Source organism: Cygnus olor, chromosome 3, assembly GCF_009769625.2.
Source record: "Cygnus olor isolate bCygOlo1 chromosome 3, bCygOlo1.pri.v2, whole genome shotgun sequence".
NCBI lineage: Eukaryota > Metazoa > Chordata > Aves > Anseriformes > Anatidae > Cygnus > Cygnus olor.
The window spans coordinates 103,897,340-103,918,966 of NC_049171.1; the positions used below are offsets into that span (position 1 = coordinate 103,897,340).

Below are 21,627 nucleotides of genomic sequence, written 5' to 3' on the forward strand. Positions count from 1 at the left end.
TGATTTTTAACCTGTGGCCTCTGGGTCCTTGTGGTGTGTGCAGCAAGAGCCCCATGAAGAGGACCAGGGAAGGTCTGCCTCACATTTGTGGGTTTGTCCTGACATCGCTCCTTGAGAAGTGTTCAGGAATCTGCTAGGCATAAACCAATGAAAGCCTCGGGGGGACAGAAAGTCATGCCTGCACATACTGTTTAGGAAGAGGAGGAGCTGTTTCCATTACATGCACTCACTGCACACCATTTGTTCAGCATTACTCAGCCAGGCTGGCCGTGAGCGGCATACTGATGGCACAGAGGTCTATTGAGGTGGCTCGAGGGATATTTATGACAGGAACTGCTCCACTTGTATTTGTTGTTCCTACTGTGCAAGCACACAGAATGTCCTGTTGTAACTTGAATAGCTTTTAGGCAACGGCTTAGAATAATGAAGCTAATTAAAGATGAAGTATTTAACCTTTATCCCTATCTTTACCTAACAGTCAATGATCTGATCTCTTCTGGTTGCCTGCCTCCCTTGCTGGCAGCTTCACATCCTGGAAGGGGGATGAGGGATGGTCCCGTAACTAAACAAATAGCTCTGCTTTTGCTCCTGGACCAACCATTTCCTGACAGGCCATGGTCTGCCACCAGGCTGAGAAAAAAGGACAAGTGTGACAAAACAGAAAGGCACGCTGCTCTTGTGGAGCTGGAGCCCCTCTGACCCTCAAAGAGGCTCGGCAGAGTACTGTGGTGTCCCCCTGCCAGTGGAAATTTGTGCTCCATCTACGGGACCACAGGTCCAGGGTCTGCCAGAGCCTGCAGTGGGAGAATGTTGAGCCCTGCTGCTCCTCGTCTCGCTCCCTCCTCCCCCTCTGAGCCCTAAATGATGCAAAAGGCTTGGTAAGGATTTTTCTTTTGTGAAGACTCAGCAGGAAGCGGCTAATGCAACCTCTCCTGCTCATCCCCAGTGCTCATATCCAATGGATAATAAAACCACAGGCTCCCTTCTCATTAATCCCTATTTACATGCTCTCTCGCTTACATAGCACTTTCTGTCATTAGCAGCACAAAGCCAAGAGACTGCCTTTAAGCTTCACACCACGTGAAGAGGCAGACCTAGCTTGCTGTAACCTTGCAGACCTAACTCAGTGACAAGTACCTCAGCAGCTCCCAAGAAACACAGCTCTCACCCTTCCACACCAAACTAGTTTCCAGACAACGGAGAGAGAAATCAATGAGCCCCCAAAGTTATATTAAAAACGGGTTCTATAAGGAAGTAAACCTTGCTACAGACCATTGTTTGTGTCAGTAATTACAGTGGTAATAAAAGGACATATCTAAAGCTGAAGAATGATCTCCATATCGACACCTAGCATTCCTTTTCAAGCCACAGCTAATTCTTGAGCAATACTGGCTAAGAAGCAAAACAAAGCTAATATTGAGCTACACTTCCTGCATGCACAAAGGTTTCTGCATTGCTTTACAGGAACAGGCTAGAAGAGAGTGTATAATTGTCTCTTTCCAACTTGTTATGAACAGCAGGGAAATGTCACCTCAACAGCCACAACAGCTACAAACCATCAGTCAAGTACCTGAAGGGACACCAGTCTGCCCAAGTGAAGTGAAGGGGGACACCCATCTGAGTGAAGGCAAGGTTTGTTCCTTATGGATGTGTACAGCTTATGTCACACGCTGAAATGAAAACAGTAAAATTAAACCCATGCAATGCTTCAGGTCTTTATTGCGGCTGTAGAGTAATTGATACATGGTTAAAATATCCTAATATAATCACTGAACTTTGAAAACTAAGTTTTTCTGTAGGTTTGTAGTGTCCTGGTGTTTTCATTCCTACAACATTCATATAAAATCAAGTTATAAAAACACTGATCTTTTTTAAACAACGGAGATTGATTCAACGCACAAAACTAGGAACCACATTTTGTATGATCATGACAAGAACTCACAGAGCAGCCTGGGGCCTTGCAGCATTGAACATAAGAGAAATGTCTTGGTTTGATGTTCTGTTACCCAGATGAATTTAAGGACACACACAGAGGACAGGATTGTAATCTTTCAGTTCTGAGAAAAGAGAAAGAAACCCACAGTGCTGAAGAGGAAACATTCGACTGAACAAACAAAGAGTATCTTCAAAAGCAAGAAAACCTTGTCATTTCCCTCAAATAACATAAGGAAGACCTAGCAGAGATGGAGGTGCTGTAGCAGGAGTAGTCACTGTTGAACAGTGTGGCTACTGGGACTACAAGAGGACATAAGCAAACCATGACAAACCACGCTAATAAGTAAGACAAATCTTGGTGGCAAAATGCGGTCCACAAAAGATAGGTGTGTTTGATTTCTGGTGTATTAGCACCTTTAATCTAACAGCATTGAAAACACTTTAAAGTAACTTACCCAGCACATCCTAGTAAGTGTAGTTCAAATAAGGAAACAGGGTGAATAAGAACAAGATATTCTCCCCAAAATCTGCATATTAAAACCTTTTGAGTACAAGCTACATTTTGACCAAAGAGGAAAAAAAAATTCACAGGAAGATCTCTCACAGCTCTTCAATCACTTTTTAAACATTTTTTGTCTTGCATTTCTAATTAAATTGAAAAATGATGCACATAATATGGAAATTTACATCTGTCTCAAAGTCAACACCCTTCCTTGCAAGAAGAGGATTCTTCGTTTCTCATGTGCTACCCTGCTTTATGGAGTCAGGCAGTGCAGATGTGGCATTTACAGCTCACAAGAAGTTATTTCTGTTCAATCTGAATTGCAGAATTGTAGGATGTTTACCACATTACAGTAGGTTACATATTTGGCTCTGGCTGGACAGAAAATCCCTTTTAAGGGATTTTATTTCATTTATTTTATTTCATTTTCAGAGTACAACTCTAATCAAACACATAAAAATATACAGGAAGTCTTTCAGCTCTATGACTAAGACTCACACTGATGTTTCTCATACATTTTCACAGAGATTTCACAGAATCATTTTATGACATCACAAAGTTCTCTGAATGACTGAAAAAGGTGTAATTGGTATTTATGTCACCATCATGTAACCTACCCTCTGAAATGATTCCTGAAGACTATACTTAGGCTATTGGAGTAGTCTGGCCATGTTTACATATGGTGTGAAAGCACAACCGCAGCTCAGGACAAACTAAAAGTCTTTTAGGTCTCCTCTGCATTAACTATAAACGAAGTTCTTAGATTTTCTCTTGCAATGACAGTACCTGGACATGTAGAGAACTGCACGAAAGCACAGCACAAAGCAAAAAAAAAACCCACAAGCTATGCAGATTTAAGCTTTTGCCTAAATGTCTTTGATATCACAGGATTACATTAACAAATGTCATCATACTGCACAAGAACTGCAACAAAACACCAGTTATTAAGTTTTTAGGTACTCAAATATAAATATGAAAAAATCATTAAGAAATATAATCCTAAATATAAATCTACTTCTAATTATTTTTTTAAGAAAAAAAGGGTTAAAAAATTAGAGTAAAACAGATAGCTTCAAGTACTTTCTGCATAATAAACAGTTATTATTAGCACAGATTAAAAAATACTTGTCACCTTGCAAGGGACAGTTGAATAGAGGCTGGTGATCCATTACAAAAATGGCCTTTGATACAAACATATTAGAAAACATGTTAAGTGTTGTAATGTAGAAGAAAACAGATGTGCCACAGTACTACCCCAGTGCTTGAGATGGGCAGCACAGTACAAGATACACCTTGCACTCTGCACATTTACATTTCGGAGCAATGCAACTCAACATACAGAGCCAGGCCATTTGGGTTTAACTTAAAAGTCAGGAAAGTTTTGCAGCAATACATTTGACCAGGTGGTCTAACATTTTTGAGGCTAACAAGAAATCCAATCTGAAGTGTCTCCTAAGTGCTGGCAATGTTTGTGCCTTTTAGTGTGTGACCATGATCATTACTCTTATTACATACAACAAGAAGTACACTTGCAAAATACACTGTCAGAGTTTAAACCTCCAGGTTTTCTGAATGTCATGAAACGAAGGGAAAGTTGGGGCCCAAAAAAGCAATGTAAAATTGCAAGTGAGTATGGAAAAGGAATGATGTAATCAGACAATCAATGAAAATAGTGCAAAGGGAAGATGTAACTCAATTTCTATGTGCTGTGATAGTCTGAAGCCCATCTCTTGTAGTACCTATACGGAGACAACTGTTGCATCAGATGCATTTCAGCAGGTCTCGCTGGCATGCACAGAAAAGACAGTCTTCCTGCCCAGTATTTTGACAACTGTCCAGTGTTTAGACAATTGAAATATCTAAGGAAGCAATGTGAAAACAGAACTAAACACTCCAAAGAAAAGATATCTTAGCTTCTCTGGAAAAAAAAAAAAGAAAAAAAAAGTATTTGCAATTAGATAATGTCTACAGTGAGACCTCTTTGAGAAAACATTTGCCAGCTACTCAGAGACAGACACTTATTTTTACCTCTACCAAAAAAAACACAAAAAAACACCACCAATAAAACAACATCAACAACCAAAAAAGCCCAGCTCCCCTATCCTGCAACTCTGTATACTACAGTAGGAACAAACCTCTCACAGCTAAGAAGGGAACCAAAGCAGTATGAAAAAAACAACAAGAAATCAAAACCTTCTTGCACAGGTCTATTAAATAATGTGAAGACTTAAACAGAGGCAGAGCCAGCACTGTTTTCTGTACTAAAACACAATGCTGCAAGGCTTAAAAAAAACCTTCTGATCGACTGAGCCAGAACAGGTGACTAGTGTGCTAGGTTCAGTAGTGTTCGGAAAAGCTTCAGTGAAAGTATTTTGCAGTAAGTTTGAATATTTGAAATAGCAAAAAAAAAAAAGAAACAAAATATCCTCCTCCAACTTGTACTTACCATCGAACCATCGGTAAACTTAACAGCTTTTCAAATCTGGTGCTCACTTTCTAATAATGTGATTACACAGAAATCCTACCTCTTTCTTAGCTGGACAGTTTGGATTTGTATATGAAAGTTCAATGCATATCAAAGTTATTAACATCCTTTTGATTGTTTAATAATCCAGCAAAGTGTTTCTTAATTACAGCAGGATGCAGTTGCTAGCTGCTTGCAAGAACAATGTTGAAATTATATTGAGATAAAAACTATCATTTTCACATGTAGCAATAACTAATGTTTTTCTTTCTTTTCACAGAACTAAGTGCAAATGTCTAACAGACAACGGTGATAGTAAAAGACAATTCTCATGCAAAAATTCTTCCCTGTTCATAGAATTCGCAGGATGTCTCAAAATCAAGCCTTTTTACATCCTTCTCTACCCAAGAGCTAGTTGTTTTTTATTTTTGTGTTGATAAATTTCTGTTGCTTTTTAAAATATCGATGACAAGCAAGTTCAATTAGTTCCAGCCCACCAAATATTTTCTGCTGCACAACAAAAAAGACTATCATGGCCACAAAGTACCATCGTGCAAAGCGGTACAGGTACAGCAGTGCAAACATACCCAGTGGGAACATTGTCCAATACAGAAGCGAGATGCACTTAACTGCAAAGACCCTGAGTTCAGATTTACACGGTGGAATAACGCTTTGCCTTGTTTTGTCAAAGCACTTTCCACCTTCATAGAAGTGTCGGAGTCTCTCCTCTTTTTCTTCCCAACGCTTCTGGCACCAAAGCTGCAACTCCTCCTTAGAAGTGGGCACTGTCTCTATGGGGTATCTCTGGACATGGAAGTGAATCTCCTTGGGGAAGTTTCCATTCAAAAGGTGCTTCTCTGTCTGAGGAATGTTTTGGGGGTATGCCACGGTTATGTCATGGATAGCATCGAGATTGTTACCTAGAAGAAAGATTTGGGGTAAAAGATCAATACAGATAATACAGCAACCAAAACACTCATCACTTCAAGGCACGATTGAAAAACTGTCAAAATGGTGGCAGAAATCCCAGAGATACATTAGCTACACAGTTTGTTTTATCTTCTGGAATTTGAAGGCTGAGAGGTCACAGGTTTCCCAGCCATTACCTCTTCTGAATCCCAGCAAAAACTTTTTGGAACAAAATTATACCAATTTGTACAAACTAATGTAGAACTACAACACAGTGAGTAAGAGGATAAAATCAAATTCGAAGGAGAGGAGATGCACATCTGACCTTGGAAAAAGAACAGAGCATGCAAGACAAATCTGTTACAATTTTCCAAAACAGTCATACCTGTGCTGCAAACTGAAATTACCTTTAACTAATCAAATATAAAAAGCAATGTATGTTCCTGTGAACGTGGCAAAAGAATGAGTTTGAAATTTGATTTAGAGCAAGCAGCACACAGTCCTAATTTATCGATGATTTAAGAAAATATACCTGAAGTATACACAATGTAAACAACAGGAGTTCATTTAATCTAGGGTTCCTTACAAAGGCTGAGGAAGCTCTCTGTCTACAGCTCAGCCAGTTTGGCGGGGTACTCCAGTTAACACAATTTTTTACAATTTGACAACCCAGTACTCTGACAGGGTGAGCTGTTGCCTACTGCATTCCAGATCTGGCAAACACGAAGTGTGGTATAAATGGTGGAAAAGCTGAGCTTTATGTAAACCTCATATTGTTAGCTATTTCGCCAGACTATATTGAACCATGTAAAAAGCAATTGTAGATTAGAAATTCAAGGGAATGCTGATGAAAAAACTCAGTTCTTCATTACTGTGCCTGATCAAGCCAACAGTCCTGGGAGCATAGCATTACTGCCAAAGTAGGTTTTACAATCACGTCTTTGTACTAACCGTTTTTACATGGATGCTCTTTCTACATACCCTTTTTGCCCTCAGCCTTTGACCAGACATTCTTTTTGGATTTTATATAGAAAATTCTGCCAGTGTAAAACTGATCTAAAAATAGGTGCACGGTGCACTGGACATTACAGAGCAGTTAAGTTCTGCCAGCAGTAATTTATCTTGTCTTGCTGTTTCTATTTTGCTGGCTGTCTCAGTGCAAAATAGAATTGGAGACTAAATGCTGCCTACAGTTGCGATGTCTGAAGACACATGCTGAGTCACCAGGACAGTATGGGGAACACTGACTGACAGATAGGGTGATTAAGCCAACCAACACCATCAATACCAGGCAATGGATTGCCAGGAGATAGATGGTGATATGAAATCACACAACAGCAAGTCCTAAGGCATTAGACTAGAGCTGCTGCAGGACAGCAAAACCTATGATTCCCCTGTGGCCAGGGATGTCTCCACTGTCATCTTCTTCCTTTGAGGATTGAGCGAATGACTCACGTTCTTGTACATAAAGCCTGAGTCCATGTTACAACCGTATCGCGTGCTGATTGATAAGAATTTGGCTGTATCTGCAGAGGGGCTGCTCCAGGGACTTTAAAAGCCTTTGTAAGTCAGAATTCTAGAAATTCTGCGCAGCTAGAAGCTATGCTAAGTGGTAGGAATTGTAGATGATGAGCTATGTTGATTGTTTATTTCGTTTTTATGCAATAATAAATCTCTAATTATAATCACAATCCTGCGGCCGGTCTTCATTCTGCCAAGGATCCCTAAAGAACCTGCCCGTCCTCTGCAGTGCTGGGTGACAAGGACAGAGCAAATCAGGTAACATTCACAATGGAGGTTTCTTAGTTAAATTACATTTCAGATGCAAAATTAAACCAAAACCATTAGGCAGGTACCCCAGCTATTCAAGACAAAAACACCAGTTTCAGTAGCTTAACATTCTTACAACCTTCATTCTGTAGCAGAAGACCCATATATCCTTCATACCTATGAAGAATAGGTATGAACAACAAATAGAAGCACCTTAGAAAAAGAAAGCTTACTACTGCACTCAGGAATGGTTAACGAAATTCATCTGTAGTTATTGTTACACAGCTATAAACACACGGTAGATGATTAATACATGCTGCAATCTCTATTTTTGGATGATAGAACAGCTCAAAAGCACCGTTACTTTTCTTTGTAAGCATTCTGTGCTCCAGTCAAAGTTATTTATGTTTCAGGATATGTAGATACACAACATTACTTCAAGTAACCACAATGGTCACTTTGGGCAGTGCACTTATATGTGGCATGGGAAGAATTTACCAGGCTCGCAGCCAAAATAAACAGCATCAGAGAAAGATGCCTTCTTTAAAAAATGTTTCCAAGGAAAAACTAGGACAAATTCTCTCACTATGCCAGCTACTCCATCAGGATTTTTGTTCTGTGTTAAGTTGCCAGATCTGGTAGCCTATTAGAGGTGAGAGTGCTACAGCCCCCAGTTCCATGGACCAGCTGGGGGCAAGTGTGAGCACATACTCCCAGTAGGTATGCACACAGATATATATGCAGGTACAATACAGACACAGGGACAGCCATGGATCAACATGGACAGGAAACATTACACTTACGCAAACACAGACGGCCCCATCATGTTCCCTTCTCCAGCTGATTGGGATAAAGGTCTGTCAGTGGAACTTAGGTACAAACATACATCCACATGGATTCTCCCAACAACTGGTCCTGGAGCCTTGCCCCAGGTGCTAACACCGGGACACGTGTGCCCCTTGGGCTGCAGCCCCTCCCCAGGGGCTGGTGCAGACCCCTTTGCACAGATGTACACACACTGCTGACCTTAGACACTCGGGGCCAGCCAGTAGCTGGTCCTTCGACCCTCTCTTCTCCAGTTGCCACAAGCAGAGAGAAACAGACGGACATACAAACCGGTCTCAGCTGACCCCAGGATCTATAGTCTCCCCAGCTGGTGGCTTGGACCTTGTAATCCCTCTAGTAGCCATCTTGTGACCCATCTGATCTCCCCAGTATCCAACTCATACTTACAACTGCTTCAATAACTGGTTCCTAAATATCCCATAAATCTTGCACAATCCCCAAACGCTCTTTTCTGCACCTCATAATGATTCCAAAAGCCCTGCAAGCAGCAATCCCCATCAGCCTGTAAGGTGATGGCTTCTTCTATTGATGCACCGTGATGAATGTCCACCCTTGCTCACAGCTGATTGCACTCCCATGACAGCCCTGGTTGGAACTGGGGCAGGGGCTCTGTTTCTCTGTCTGGGTTTTGGGGTTTCCCTGCCTGCTGTTGTGCCACTGCCCTTTGTGTGTGCACAGACAATCCTTTTATCTCACAACCCAACATTACAAAACCTTACAACCAAGAGCCTCTTACTACGTTCAAAATAAAGATACCATAGGTAAACTGAAAATTACTTTTAATAGTGTGTGTTAAATAATACATCAGCACAATACTTCAATTCCAGGGGAAAAAGTAGCCTGAATGTAAAAGTAGGATTAAAGATTATTTTAGGCTTTTTTCAAATACATTTGCAGATTCAATTGGTGAAAACTGCCAGAAGTGATGCTCAGTCCCAGATCACAGTCCCAAATATATGGATTGGTTGCACCAGACTCATCCCCTGTACTACAAGGATCACTCTACAGCTCAAGCACTGCTCATTCCTCAGTAATGAGTCATGCCAGTGACAAGGACACTTTCTTGCTCATACCTGGGACTGAGCAATGCTGAGCAAGCTCACTGTGAGACAAAAGGATCTATCTACATAAGCACTGACTCGAGGGCCAAAATGATGACTCAGAGTGGAAGCTCTTAAAACTCAAAATGACCATCAGTGTGCCAAAAATAAAGATGAGTCCCAAGCAAATCCATGTAATGAACTGCTCAGACTCCCAGCAGTCTGGAAAGTGAACAGGCAGATGAACCTCCTCAACATTAGCAGTGGTGGCTATGGCCCTTTTTCATTCCCAGTGAGGGTCTCAGCAGCTGTAATTTGTCCTGCTTTACTTACCATTGACATTACTTTAAATCATACAAGGATTATATGGCCTCTTCCCCTGCATTGATCCAGTAGAGAATATGCTATTCTTAATCAGTACCTCACAGAGCACCGCACTGATGAGTTGTTGAGCCAGAACGGGGATGCAGAGGTGTTCTCACAATAAAATATTCGTGATAACCTTAAAATAAGCTATTCTATGAAGTCAGGCTAATACATAAGGGCCTTGACCCTTCTACCTCCCACCACAATGTAACTACACCACCTTCCTCCTGCAAAGCAGCATATCTATCCCTTCTTCACAACAACTCCAGATGCTTCATACATCTCCAGACTTCATAAAACATTGCCTGTAGCTCTTCCCATACTTCCCTTAACATCCTCAACTCTACACGCATTTCCTTAGGAAAGCAGGCAGAAGGAGGCTCAGTATCTGTAAACAAACTGATCAACAACATAATCAAAGCAGAGATGGAAATGAGTAGAACAAAACCAGCTGTATTGCACAGTATGTGATTATTTTATGTTAGCTTTGAGATGAAGATGTTTTTGGACATAAAAAAAGCCAAAACTGCGTACTAGGAAATATTACTCTGTTGGCTCCTGAGATTTGAATCACTTTTCTTTGAGAAAACTATATTCTGGAGTATCAGAATGGAGCAGGTTCAAAGATTTACCTTGATTTATTCAAGGAAAGTATCATCCTTGTGAAGATTTAAAACTCCAGGCAGCCCTCCTTAAACCAGCAGTGTCAACCAGGGTTAATCTAAATCACTTTCAATTCAGCAGTTATTGGAAATCTTTTTTGGCTAAGTATAGCAATCACATAAGCAATCAAAAAAAGACACAATGATAATGCTGACCTTGATTAACAGAGAAGAGTGATCCTGCATAACATGTCTTTATCTAGCTATTCCTTTTTCCACTGTCATTGTGATACAAGGAGATACAGAGACCTTTCCCCCTGCCAAGAAGGAGTTAAGGCAATAGCACCTCTTGTCCTTGAGAGTGGAAGCCTGGGAAAGGGACAGTGATAGGTTTTGTGATCATCAGCAGGAAAGAGGAGTGCTCTGTGTGCTGTGCATGGGAGTCGAGATCTACTAGGAATTATCACAAGGTACCTCCGAGGTACAAAGACCAAGATAAGGTCATCCTCATAGCTATCAGCATACATAGCATAAGCTTACTTGTTTTGTTAAATACTTTTGGATCACATAGTTTTGTAGTCTGCAGTCTGATGCCGACATCTCATAAATGTGTAAGACAATACCATGAACTGAAGTTGTCTACAGATTCTATACTGAATCCATGTAGTTTACTTTCTGACCACACAGTTCTGTTCAATTAAACAGGTCATGCAGTGTTGGCCTGCTCTACCAAACTTGTAAGTTGCTCTTGAATAAACTAAACCTACTGAGAGTCTTAAATCTCAATATGAAGCACGTTTTTAAAAGCTCAAATCCTTCTTGTAGCTCCCTGAATCTTTTCTAATATTTCAACTTACTTTTCCAAGTGTGGGTACTGGAACCAGATAGAGTTTTCCAAAATGGCCTCATTAAGTTCTTACACAGACACCTAACACTAATACTCCTACTTGGGGTTGATTTTTTAAATCTTTTTGATGTCTCCAACGATTACATCCTTTCTTGAAGGTACGGTACTGCTTTGAGAGCCGATGTTCACCCCTGCTTATTAAGCATTATGAAGTCCTTTGCTGTAACCTGGAAGGCAATGAAGTCAGTAAGCTACAGTGAGAATACCAAGGACAACACCTGGGTAGGGTTTGAAGTGATGTGCAACAGAGCTGAGACACAAAACCCTCCATGAACTATGGCTGAACTGGGGATCCACCTCCCATGGACACAAGAAGCCAAAGAAATGGTAATGGGGACCTGACAGGTACCACTCCCCAGTTTCTAAGGAGCATCTAACTGGAAAGGAGAATACTGTCTGGCACACCATCCTTGAAGGACTGTTGATGCCTGAGTTGAGTCAGGGCATGCCAACAAGCTGTGGTAAAGTTTTTCTACTCTTACATACGACAAAACCTAAGGTTCCCTCACCCGAGGCCAGTGTTTGCTAATCAGTTTTGTGTTTGTAGCTTTAACACCTCCTTCCTTTTGTTCTTTCCTTAAGTCAGAAGGGGGACTACAGTAAAGCAAACAATAATTTACCCAAATTTCTTTCTTTCTTTTTTTTATCAGCATAATGTCACTGAACTTGTAATGCCAATTTAATCTAATCAACTCTAATATCTCTTACAGATTTAGTGATTCTTTGCAGAGACTATAAATGAATGTATCTGCAATGTCAGGGGTAGATCTCCCTCCTTCCTACTTGAGGGGATGCTCTTCAGTAGACACATCTGTCAGCTCCCTTCTTCCTCTGCAAACCAGATCAGCATTAATACAAGAAGGAAGATGTGGTATAATTCAGTTATCATATGAGAACTCAGTACCATGGGAAGGCTGGGAAAACTAAGAGCAGATCAAGAAGTAAATTATCCTTATCTGCAAGTTAAGATGTATCAAGCGCTAAACTGATTCCTAGTGGATTAAACAAGAACACTCAGGCACATGAAGGAACAGTGTACAGGGGTGGTGACAGGGAACAATTTGACACAGTGGCTCTCTCTGCAAGACTGTCAGATGGCAGTTGCCCTTAAGTCTTCTCTCCCAGGCTCCAAGGGGTTACTTTCTGAATTGCAAAGCAAAAGCTGCTTGAGCTATAAATAAAATAGAAAATATGTGGAGAGCAGGGAGCAAAGGGATAAAAGGGTTGGAATAACAAGTTATTTTCAGTCACTAGGGATGACCAGGCATAACTGACTCACCACTCTTTACTCTATCATTCCTGAACTACATTTATCAAACCCAGATAACAAAAATGCAATATTTATTCCCCTGCATGTATAGCTGCCCTCTCCCAGCTCCCCATACTTCGTGTCTGCTCTACACACACATATAGAATTAGGTTTTCACATGTATGTTACATGTTTGGAAGGAGAAAAGGTTGTTTCTAGGCTTATTGTACACTATTACTTATGCATACTGGAAATGGTATTTCATGTAATAGGCACTTATGTAGTGGTATGCAGCTCTACAACTCCACTAAACTTAAACATGAATTTCCTGGCAAACTGACAAGAAATTCAAATGAGAATCACAATTATGCTTGAAATAGAGATAATTTACTATACTGCAGTGAAATCCAAGTCTACCTTGTCATAAGATGTCTTTGCAGAAAGGCAAATTTACATAATTAGAAAATGGCTGATTCCCTCCCTTCCCTTCCCTTCCCTTCCCTTCCCTTCCCTTCCCTTCCCTTCCCTTCCCTTCCCTTCCCTTCCCTTCCCTTCCCTTCCCTTCCCTTCCCTTCCCTTCCCTTCCCTTCCCTTCCCTTCCCTTCCCTTCCCTTCCTCGTTTCCTTGTAAGAAGGTAAAGTAGTCACCCAAGTATTTCTGGAAAGCTAAGTATCATGACAATTAAGCAAAAGTAAGGTATCAAATAACCTTAAAATAAATACATATATATATATAAATGCATATACAAACAACTCAATCTTATTCTTATCTTTTAATATAACAGACTATCCACCTAATTCCTCTTCCTTGATAGACATTTGAAATCCCTGGGTATCTGGGAAAGAAGCAATCCATCCATATACAAACTAAAACCACATCCTTATTAGAGGCAATCCAGTTCTGCTAGAATTCAGCTGTTGCATCTGGCATTTCTCCTGTCATTCCCAACTGGCCTCAATGAGTTAACAGTCAAACAAAACACTCTGGAACAGTTTACATACACAACTGCCATCCCAATGATGTTCAAAACAGCAGGATGTTACTGCTAGGTAAATAATGCAGCTGGCTTAAAACCTGCATTTTTAAAGATCTCAGGAACAGCAGTATGTGTGAACTGTCATGTTGTAGCACAAAAGTGTATGTTAGCTTTCAGCATCCTAATTAAAATACAGACGTTAAAGGGGCTACCCTTCCTCATCTCTCTGTTCATTCTATAAGATGTTATTTATTTCCCCCAATTCTTCCAAAACCTTTGTTTATACTCTTTTCAAAAACATTTTTAATAGTCCTGGGATTTGCTAGGATGGAGAGTAGGGATTCTCATAATTTTGTCATAATTTTTAACCATTTTCAAAATGTTTTAGTTATAGAACATTAGACCCCAGATGATCTGCAGGCCAACCTTGAAACTTGACTCCTGTCTTTTGTGAAGTCCCTAGAAAACTAGCACGAGACAGAGCGTGAGAAGTAGAGAAAAATAATTCACTACAGATGAAACAAGAAAACAGCTGCAGCAGTTCTTGCTCAGTAATCAACTGATCAAAGTGTATCTTTTCAGGAATGCCATGGAGTTGTCACTTTCTGTCAGACCCTTAGTTCATGTCAATGGAAGGATGGTACTATGAGTAGCATAACACCATCCAACTGAATTGCAATGGTAGCAATAAGTAAATAAATAATGGCTGTTATATAAAAAAAAGTTTTATGTTTGGCTTCTAGTGAATTAAAATAATTCACTTCTATAGCTGAGATAAAAGGTTCAGCTTAATTGTCTCCCCTTACTCATTTTTTCCCCTTGTTTAATGGCTACAAACAAGTTACTTGTTAATTCAGCACACTTTGCTATCTGTTCTTATCACTAACCAAAGTCAGCCGCTAGAGAGTACTCTTTAGCTGCTCAGTTACCTTCTACTGTTTTATAAACTTGCCCTCTTCAAACTGTCCCAGGCATCATCACTTATGTCTACGGTAGCCTCCAGGAGCCCCAGGAAGAGCAATCTGTAATGAGTAGTAAACTTCAATTCCAAACAACGCTATAGGTGGGCTAGATGATGCACCCAGTACCATCATATTTGGGATACACAAGAAGAAACAGAAAACACATTCAAACTTTAGAGAAATTCAGTATTACAAATACAGGCCATGCCAATCCAAAATACTTGATGAAGACATACCCTGCAACAAAAATAAAATATAAACTATATGTTGAAAAACACCTGCCAGCAGCCACCTCAAATATTTGGATTGAGCGTTTCCACATAAATCTCGAGCCACTCTCTCACATTTCATGCCTCACTGGTATGTGCTATTGCCATTCTTGGTCACAGTGGCTTGTTTTCATTTCAGTGTACAAAGCAAAAGGAATGCAGAACAGCATCAGCAGTCTGACAAGAAGGTATAATTTCTGCACACAGGAAATTATTAGGCTTATAATCTCTCTCTGATCAATACATGTACAATAAAGTGACATTATCCATTTGCTCCACCTTCTTTTAAATCCAGGGCAAGGATTTTGCTCTGAAAACACTTAACACACTACCATTCGAAGAACTTCTGCCAAGTATGTCTGTTTTATTATCCAAATTCACAGCTGAGGTATATTTACATAAAAACAAGCTCATCTATACACCTCACTGAGTTAAATCAGTTTGGGGCTTGAGAGGCACTTGAGCTTCATTAACCAGCACAGCCCTCTTCTTGAGTTAAGTTCTTTAATGGAACTTAATTCTTTGAGATTCAACTCTAATACCACTAATTCCATTTCCATGTTTTTTTCCTCTGCTGGCTGACTACATAAAACATAGAGCCCCCAACACAAAAGCATACAGCATTGCAAAAAACAGGCATGCAGACCCACGACTGTATGCACTGAGATATGAACTTATTGTTCCTAATCCCATGGTGCTAAAACAGTTTCCACCAGACCACAGTACACAAGTGGACAAACCTTATTAAATTTAATCAGCCCAGTACTTGGGGGAGCCATCTTAATCAGTAAGGGATTTAATGAAAAGCTGCAACTCCAATGAATACGCTTTAATTACGACTGACTAATATTTATCCACAAAGAGGAATTTGTTTCAGCATTAGTCTGAGGACCTGGAAGAAGCCAAAGACATCAATTTAATAATGGAATGCCTAATTAAAGTATAATGGAAACCTAATTGTGATACACTGCTTTTATAGCACACGATTTATTTAGAACAATTGCTTTTCATTGGGCTCATTAGGGAAACTTAATCAAAACAATAGTAAAAAAGAAAAAGGAAAAAGAGAAACATTGGAACTTTCATGATGATTATAATCAGCTGACGAAAGATAGTGACATGCTTGTCAGATAACGCACTGCCATCCCTTCACAGGCTGTGGTTGAAAAATTTCAAAGGTTAATGATTATACAGTTCTTTTCCTCCTTAACAACCTGGGATCAGACCCAAACCCTGCTGCAGCTATTTGGTGGAGCTACTCTGGTGGAAAGGAGCCATAAAATTGAAGGCTCTCAGGATTCTCCTCAGAGAAACCTCGTGTAACACATGCAGCTTCCCAGCTGCTGGTGAAGTATATATATCCTGCTGTATTTTATTCCTTTTGTTGGTGAAGCACCAGGAAAAAAGCAGAATGGAAAGGAGCTGCTCCTGCTGCTCCTCCACCCTGCAGTGCCCCGCAGGAAACAGGCACAGGGAGCTCCAGGAGCAGATAACCTTCCTCCAGTGGTGGCTGCTGGAACCGCAGATCCCTTGGCTTTGGCTCGGTGTTGTGATGTGAGAACGGTTTTACCAACAGAAGCTGTCATGACTGTCATGGAAAAGAAAAAGGGATGCTAGGATCTGTGAATACACAGCACCATGGCTTTGTAGATGAACAACAGATTGCAGTCATTTTAAATGCACAGCAGCAAAACAGCCCTGTCTCTAGAAATAACAAGATTTGTTTATGGTTTTGTTCCAACTGCTGCTGTTCATAGAGATGGTTAGAAAAATTATACCAAGGTCAGTTCTTTAAATGAAAATGAGCAAAGACTGCTGAGTGCCTAAATGGTCATTCCTAAACCTAGATGTAAGCTGAATCCTGAACATCCATCTTTTTGTACTTCCACATGTATGATGCTGTCAGTCTGCCAGCCTGAGAAGTGAAAAGTGAATTCTTCAGGCACAGCAGAAGAGTAGGATGTGGGGCCAGTGGTTCATCTTCAGATATGGTCTCAGTATCGCAACGGTGAGGCTGAGAGAGACCACTCATCCCAGTATACAGTGGCCCAATACTGAGCCAAATGTATTGCTCTGCTCGTGTGAAAAAAAAAAGAATGGGTTGAGGCTCATAATCTACATGTTGTACCTTCATGTTAAAGACACAGGTTACAATGGTCTATTGCTTTTTAATACAGATCAGAAGGCAATCCCATGATGGTAAGTGAAGTCACAGACGAGATGTTGTAAATCCCTGTTGTATACAGACCCGTTTGAGCAGAAGTCTAAAACTCATTTCCTGAAAATATCTGCTAGAAGCTTCCACCCCTGAACTCCAATGAACATTTAACTCAGATGGCACTGTGCACTAGATGAAAGCAGTCATTACTAATGTTCTGAACATTGATTTTTGACACAAATATGAATATGTACAAAACTAAATCACAAGGAATAGAATCAACGGAGGCAATTCAATTTAGGAACAGCTTACATTGGACTTTTCATGAGCTGCAGAATGATAAACTACAAGTTGGTCTTTCTGCAAATAAATGATGAGGTGATGAAAAATCCAATGTAACTTGACTGAGATCATAGACAATTTAGGTCTAAGAAACAGTGCTGGTAGAAACTGCACTTCTGTTTGTCCACCAGGACAAAAGAAGAACTTCAGCTGCTTTGCCGTATTTTCTGAAATACGGAAAACATACCCAATGGATGCTGAAACCCAAAGTCCACCACTCATCTCAGTATATTTTCTGCCCAAGTAATAGTGACAAAAACTTCCACCAACTTTCCATCTGCACTGCCTTTTGAAAACATTAAAACCAAGAAAACAAACAAACAATAAGCAATTATAGCATGAATATCTTTGCAACTACACATAGTGACCAAGGTAAAAGAAATACAAAACAAAAAGTGAGATCTAGTATTTTTTTTCTCCCCTTGCAATGTCAACCTACAGTCATAATATCATTAAGTGACAATGGTAACTTTAACTGTGCTGTTTTACCCTAGGAGTGGCATTTCAAATGTCAAGGCTGACAAAACTCATTCAGCAAATTGACAGCTTCTGTTCAAACACCTCTAGTAACTCATGCTTTGGTGGGCTTTGTAACAAAATGAAAAATTCCTTTATTAGTTTATAAAATATATTTTATGTCAAATCAAAACACAGTGTTAGAAGAGTGAATATGCTGTTGCAATAACAGATAATATCTCACGAGATTACAAAATGGAATCTTTTTCTAGATCAATCTACAAACAGAGATGTTGTCGTAGTATCATTTCACTCTCACCAACTGCAGACATGAATGAATAATTCTACCCATAGAGTAAAATCCTGGCACGTGTCGGCAATTTAAATTGACTAGTACAGTGAGTTATGGTGCTGTCTGTGATGAAATAACTTTGTCAGCAAAAGCTCCAAGATGGAAATGAATTGGCTACTGTCCACTTGTCTTTGCTGACTTTCAAAAACTTCTCCCTTGATACTAAGAGTGACAAACTAGGTATGAAGGTGATTTTAGACTCATTGGTAAATCGTTTCACCTTATCTGAAATGGAAAACTGGTGGAGATCCAGAAAGCTAATTTTATCATTTTCAAGTTTTTTCTTTGAATTTATTTTGGTAGTTTCTCTGTTAGAACTACTAGGCACATCTTTATGTCCCTTCCTAAGCCATACACCTTCAAGAGAACAGGCAAAGATAGCCACAGTAGTAGTCTGATACAATATTATTTATAGCAGACACAAGGCAGATATGAGGCCAAGTTAGTTACTGGGAACATCCTCCTGAGGCTAGCTGCAGGAAAACCTTGCTGGAATTCTCAAAGGGAAAACTTCAGATTCGTCTAATACTTAGAAGAAACCCCTCCTTTATGTGCTGCACTGGGGCTTGATGGTCTTTGCCACCTCCAGTCAGGTTAACACCAGGCAGGGTACATATGTTATCCAGATTCCTTCACAGGAAGGTCCTGGTGTCACCGAACAGCGGGGGCATAGTGGGGTTTGTACGAAGCTGGAACAACAGTACGTGCAAGGGTAGAGTGGGAAGACCTAGTGCTGAGTCCTGTCAGCAGTCCAGACCCAACTGCGTCATGAGAGCCACCCAGTTGAACACACGATTCCTGATATAGGCAGCTCAATCTCCAGTGGGTCCTGAAAAGTCCTGACCCTGTACTTTCGTTTTAGCATCTGCAAAAGAAATATAAACTACAGCTATCAATAGACAGAATAGGTGTACTAAAATAGAATTTGTTTATGTAACACTCTGAAAAATACATGATTAATCAGACACTTCTACAACAAGAAGGGTTGTAAAAACTGATGAAAAGTCCATCATTTCATCCGGACAGAATCCTGAATGTTGACACTACAGCTGATCTGTGTAGCTAATTCTGATTTACTATACCACGCTTTCTCTTCATGATCTATTCTCTGAAATTGCAAGCCAGTAACAATACCTGTCTCACTTCTGAATACTGAAAAAGGGAAGAGCAGAACAAACACCACTTAATGCATGATGCCCTGAATTCTTGATTCTTAAGCATACGTTCTCAAAAGGCTGTTTTAAGAAAATATTTACTTTTTGGTTGTTATGGTGATCATCTTTTCACAGCAGTTTATAAAAACAAGAATGGCTAAAAATAAAAAATCCAAAGTAACCCAAGGAACTAAAAGGGGAATATGGCATGCAGATTTTTCTGGTTTCTGAATAAATCTGCATATAGTATCTTGCAGCAGCACGTTTTACAAAGGGAATTAAAGCCATGAAATTAACATTTTAATGAAGTAGAGAGACCATTGACGTCAGGACTACTCACTGATTGCTGCTTCCAGGTGGCCTAATGAGATGAAAATGAAGTTTATATCTTTAGCTAGTCTGAGCCAGGCTTGTTTTGTGACTGTGATTGAATTTAAATGAGAAGATACTTCTGTGTGCAAACATGTCTAGCCTTAGCAAATCTAGGCATAATAAATGCTTAATTTAAAATATTTCATGTTAAGAAAAGGGATTTCAGCCTTCTGCCACAATTCAAAATAAATGCAAAGCCAAAGTTTTATCACTAACTCTATAGCATGCCACAGTTCTGTACTGATTGCTCCAGGAATCCCCATATAAAATTTTTACTGCAAGATGTCTTTGTTTATCTGTCAAGAAGCAGAAAACATTCTGGATTCTAAAGGTGAAGTAGGATATCATAAATCCAAGGTAGCCTGTGGATAACCTATACTGTGACTTTTTTGGCACCAGAAGCATGTTAGACATTCAGGTCAACTGATGGAAATGCAAGACCACCATATATTGTGAAAGACACTTCAAAGGAACTGCAGCACATCATAAATTACATGTTTCTAAATGACGCTGAGAGTGCATTTTATTTTCAGCCTTCACTGTAAATAGTGAATAGATATGCATAAATATTCTTCCTCTGGGAGGGGGCAACCCTGTTTATATGTACAGACTGGGGGACGAGATGCTGGAGAGCAGCCCCACAGAAAAGGATCTGGGGGTTTTTGGTCAACAGCAAGCTGAACACGAGCCAGCAGTGTGCCTTGGCAGACAGGAGGGCCAACCGTGTCCCGGGGGTGCATCAAGCACAGCATTGCTAGCTGATCAAGGGAGTGATTGTCCTGCTCTACTCTGTGCTGGTGCGGCCTCACCTTGAGCACTGTGTGCAGTTTTGGGTGTCACAATATAAGAAAGATATAAAACTGTTATAGAGTGTCCAAAGGAGAGCAACAAAGATAGTAAAGGGTCTAGAGGGCAAGACATATGAGGAGCAGCTGAAGTCACTTGGATTGTTCAGCCTGGAGAAGAGGAGACTGGGGGGAGGCCTCATGGCGGCCTGCAGCTTCCTCATGAGAGGGAGTGGAGAGACAGGCACTGAGCTCTGCTCTCTGGGAACCACCGATAAGACCCAAGGAAAAACAGCTTTAAGTTGTGACAGGCGTGGTTCAGGCTGGATATCAGGAAAAGTTTATTCATTGAAAGGGTGGTTGGGCACTGGAACAGGCTCTCCAGGGAACTAGTCACAGCACAGCCTGCTGGAGTTCAAGAAGTGTTTGGACAATGCTCTCAGACACACGGCCTGATTTCTTGGGTGGTCCTTTGGGGACCCAGGAGTTGGAATCAATGATCCTTTTGGGTTCCTTCCAACTAGGGATATTCTATGATTGTTTCTTATTAGAGGAATGAATCAACATTGGTTTCATGATATACTCAGAATTTCTATGAAATTGTGCAAATATATTTAGTATTTTTCCACTTCCTAGCCTTGTTACAATATTAAAAAATAAATATATAAAAAACAAACCCCAAACCAGACTCAATTACTAACACTATACCTGTTATTTAAGTCTAATTCTCACTTCATTCCTAGGTTCACACATCTGTGATGTAGACCTCAATAGTCCTAGTTTCTCACTTCATATGATGACTTGACATACAGTCTGCTGCTGAACAGTGTCATTGATCAGTACTAGAGAACATAGCAGGGCAGGAGAAATGCAGAAAAGTTGTAACTGACCTTCCAAACTCTTCTCCTAAGTCTATGACCTAGAGCTAAAGAACAGTAATGAGAGGACGTTTTATTCCCCTTACAGGATATTCTCTATTTTGTCCATTGTGAGTTGTAGGTTCGTAAAAAGAATAAAGGTGAGCCATCAACAACACTCTGCTCTCTTTAAAACCAAAAGCTTCATAGGAAACCACTGCTATGGAATAGCCCTCTGCTCCTCACAAGATGGGGTTACTGTTGTTTACTACTTCTAGTAGACTGCTTATAAGCCTTTTATAGGCATCAGCTTTCTAGGCAAGCCACATGTCTGGATACAATATCTCTATTTGC

General features: G+C 40.2%; 1 protein-coding gene across 8 annotated transcripts in view; it reads right to left on the reverse strand.

Moving 5' to 3' along the window:
- Positions 1-1,701: 1,701 nt before the first annotated feature.
- LCLAT1 (lysocardiolipin acyltransferase 1) overlaps positions 1,702-21,627 on the reverse strand; it is a 115,296-nt gene continuing 95,370 nt past the window's right edge. For all 8 annotated transcript variants that reach the window (XM_040550700.1, XM_040550699.1, XM_040550703.1 and 5 more), the window contains one exon: positions 1,702-5,821. In XM_040550700.1, the coding sequence (XP_040406634.1) occupies positions 5,313-5,821 (509 nt within the window). In that variant the 3' untranslated portion in view covers positions 1,702-5,312. The remainder of the gene's footprint in view (positions 5,822-21,627) is intronic.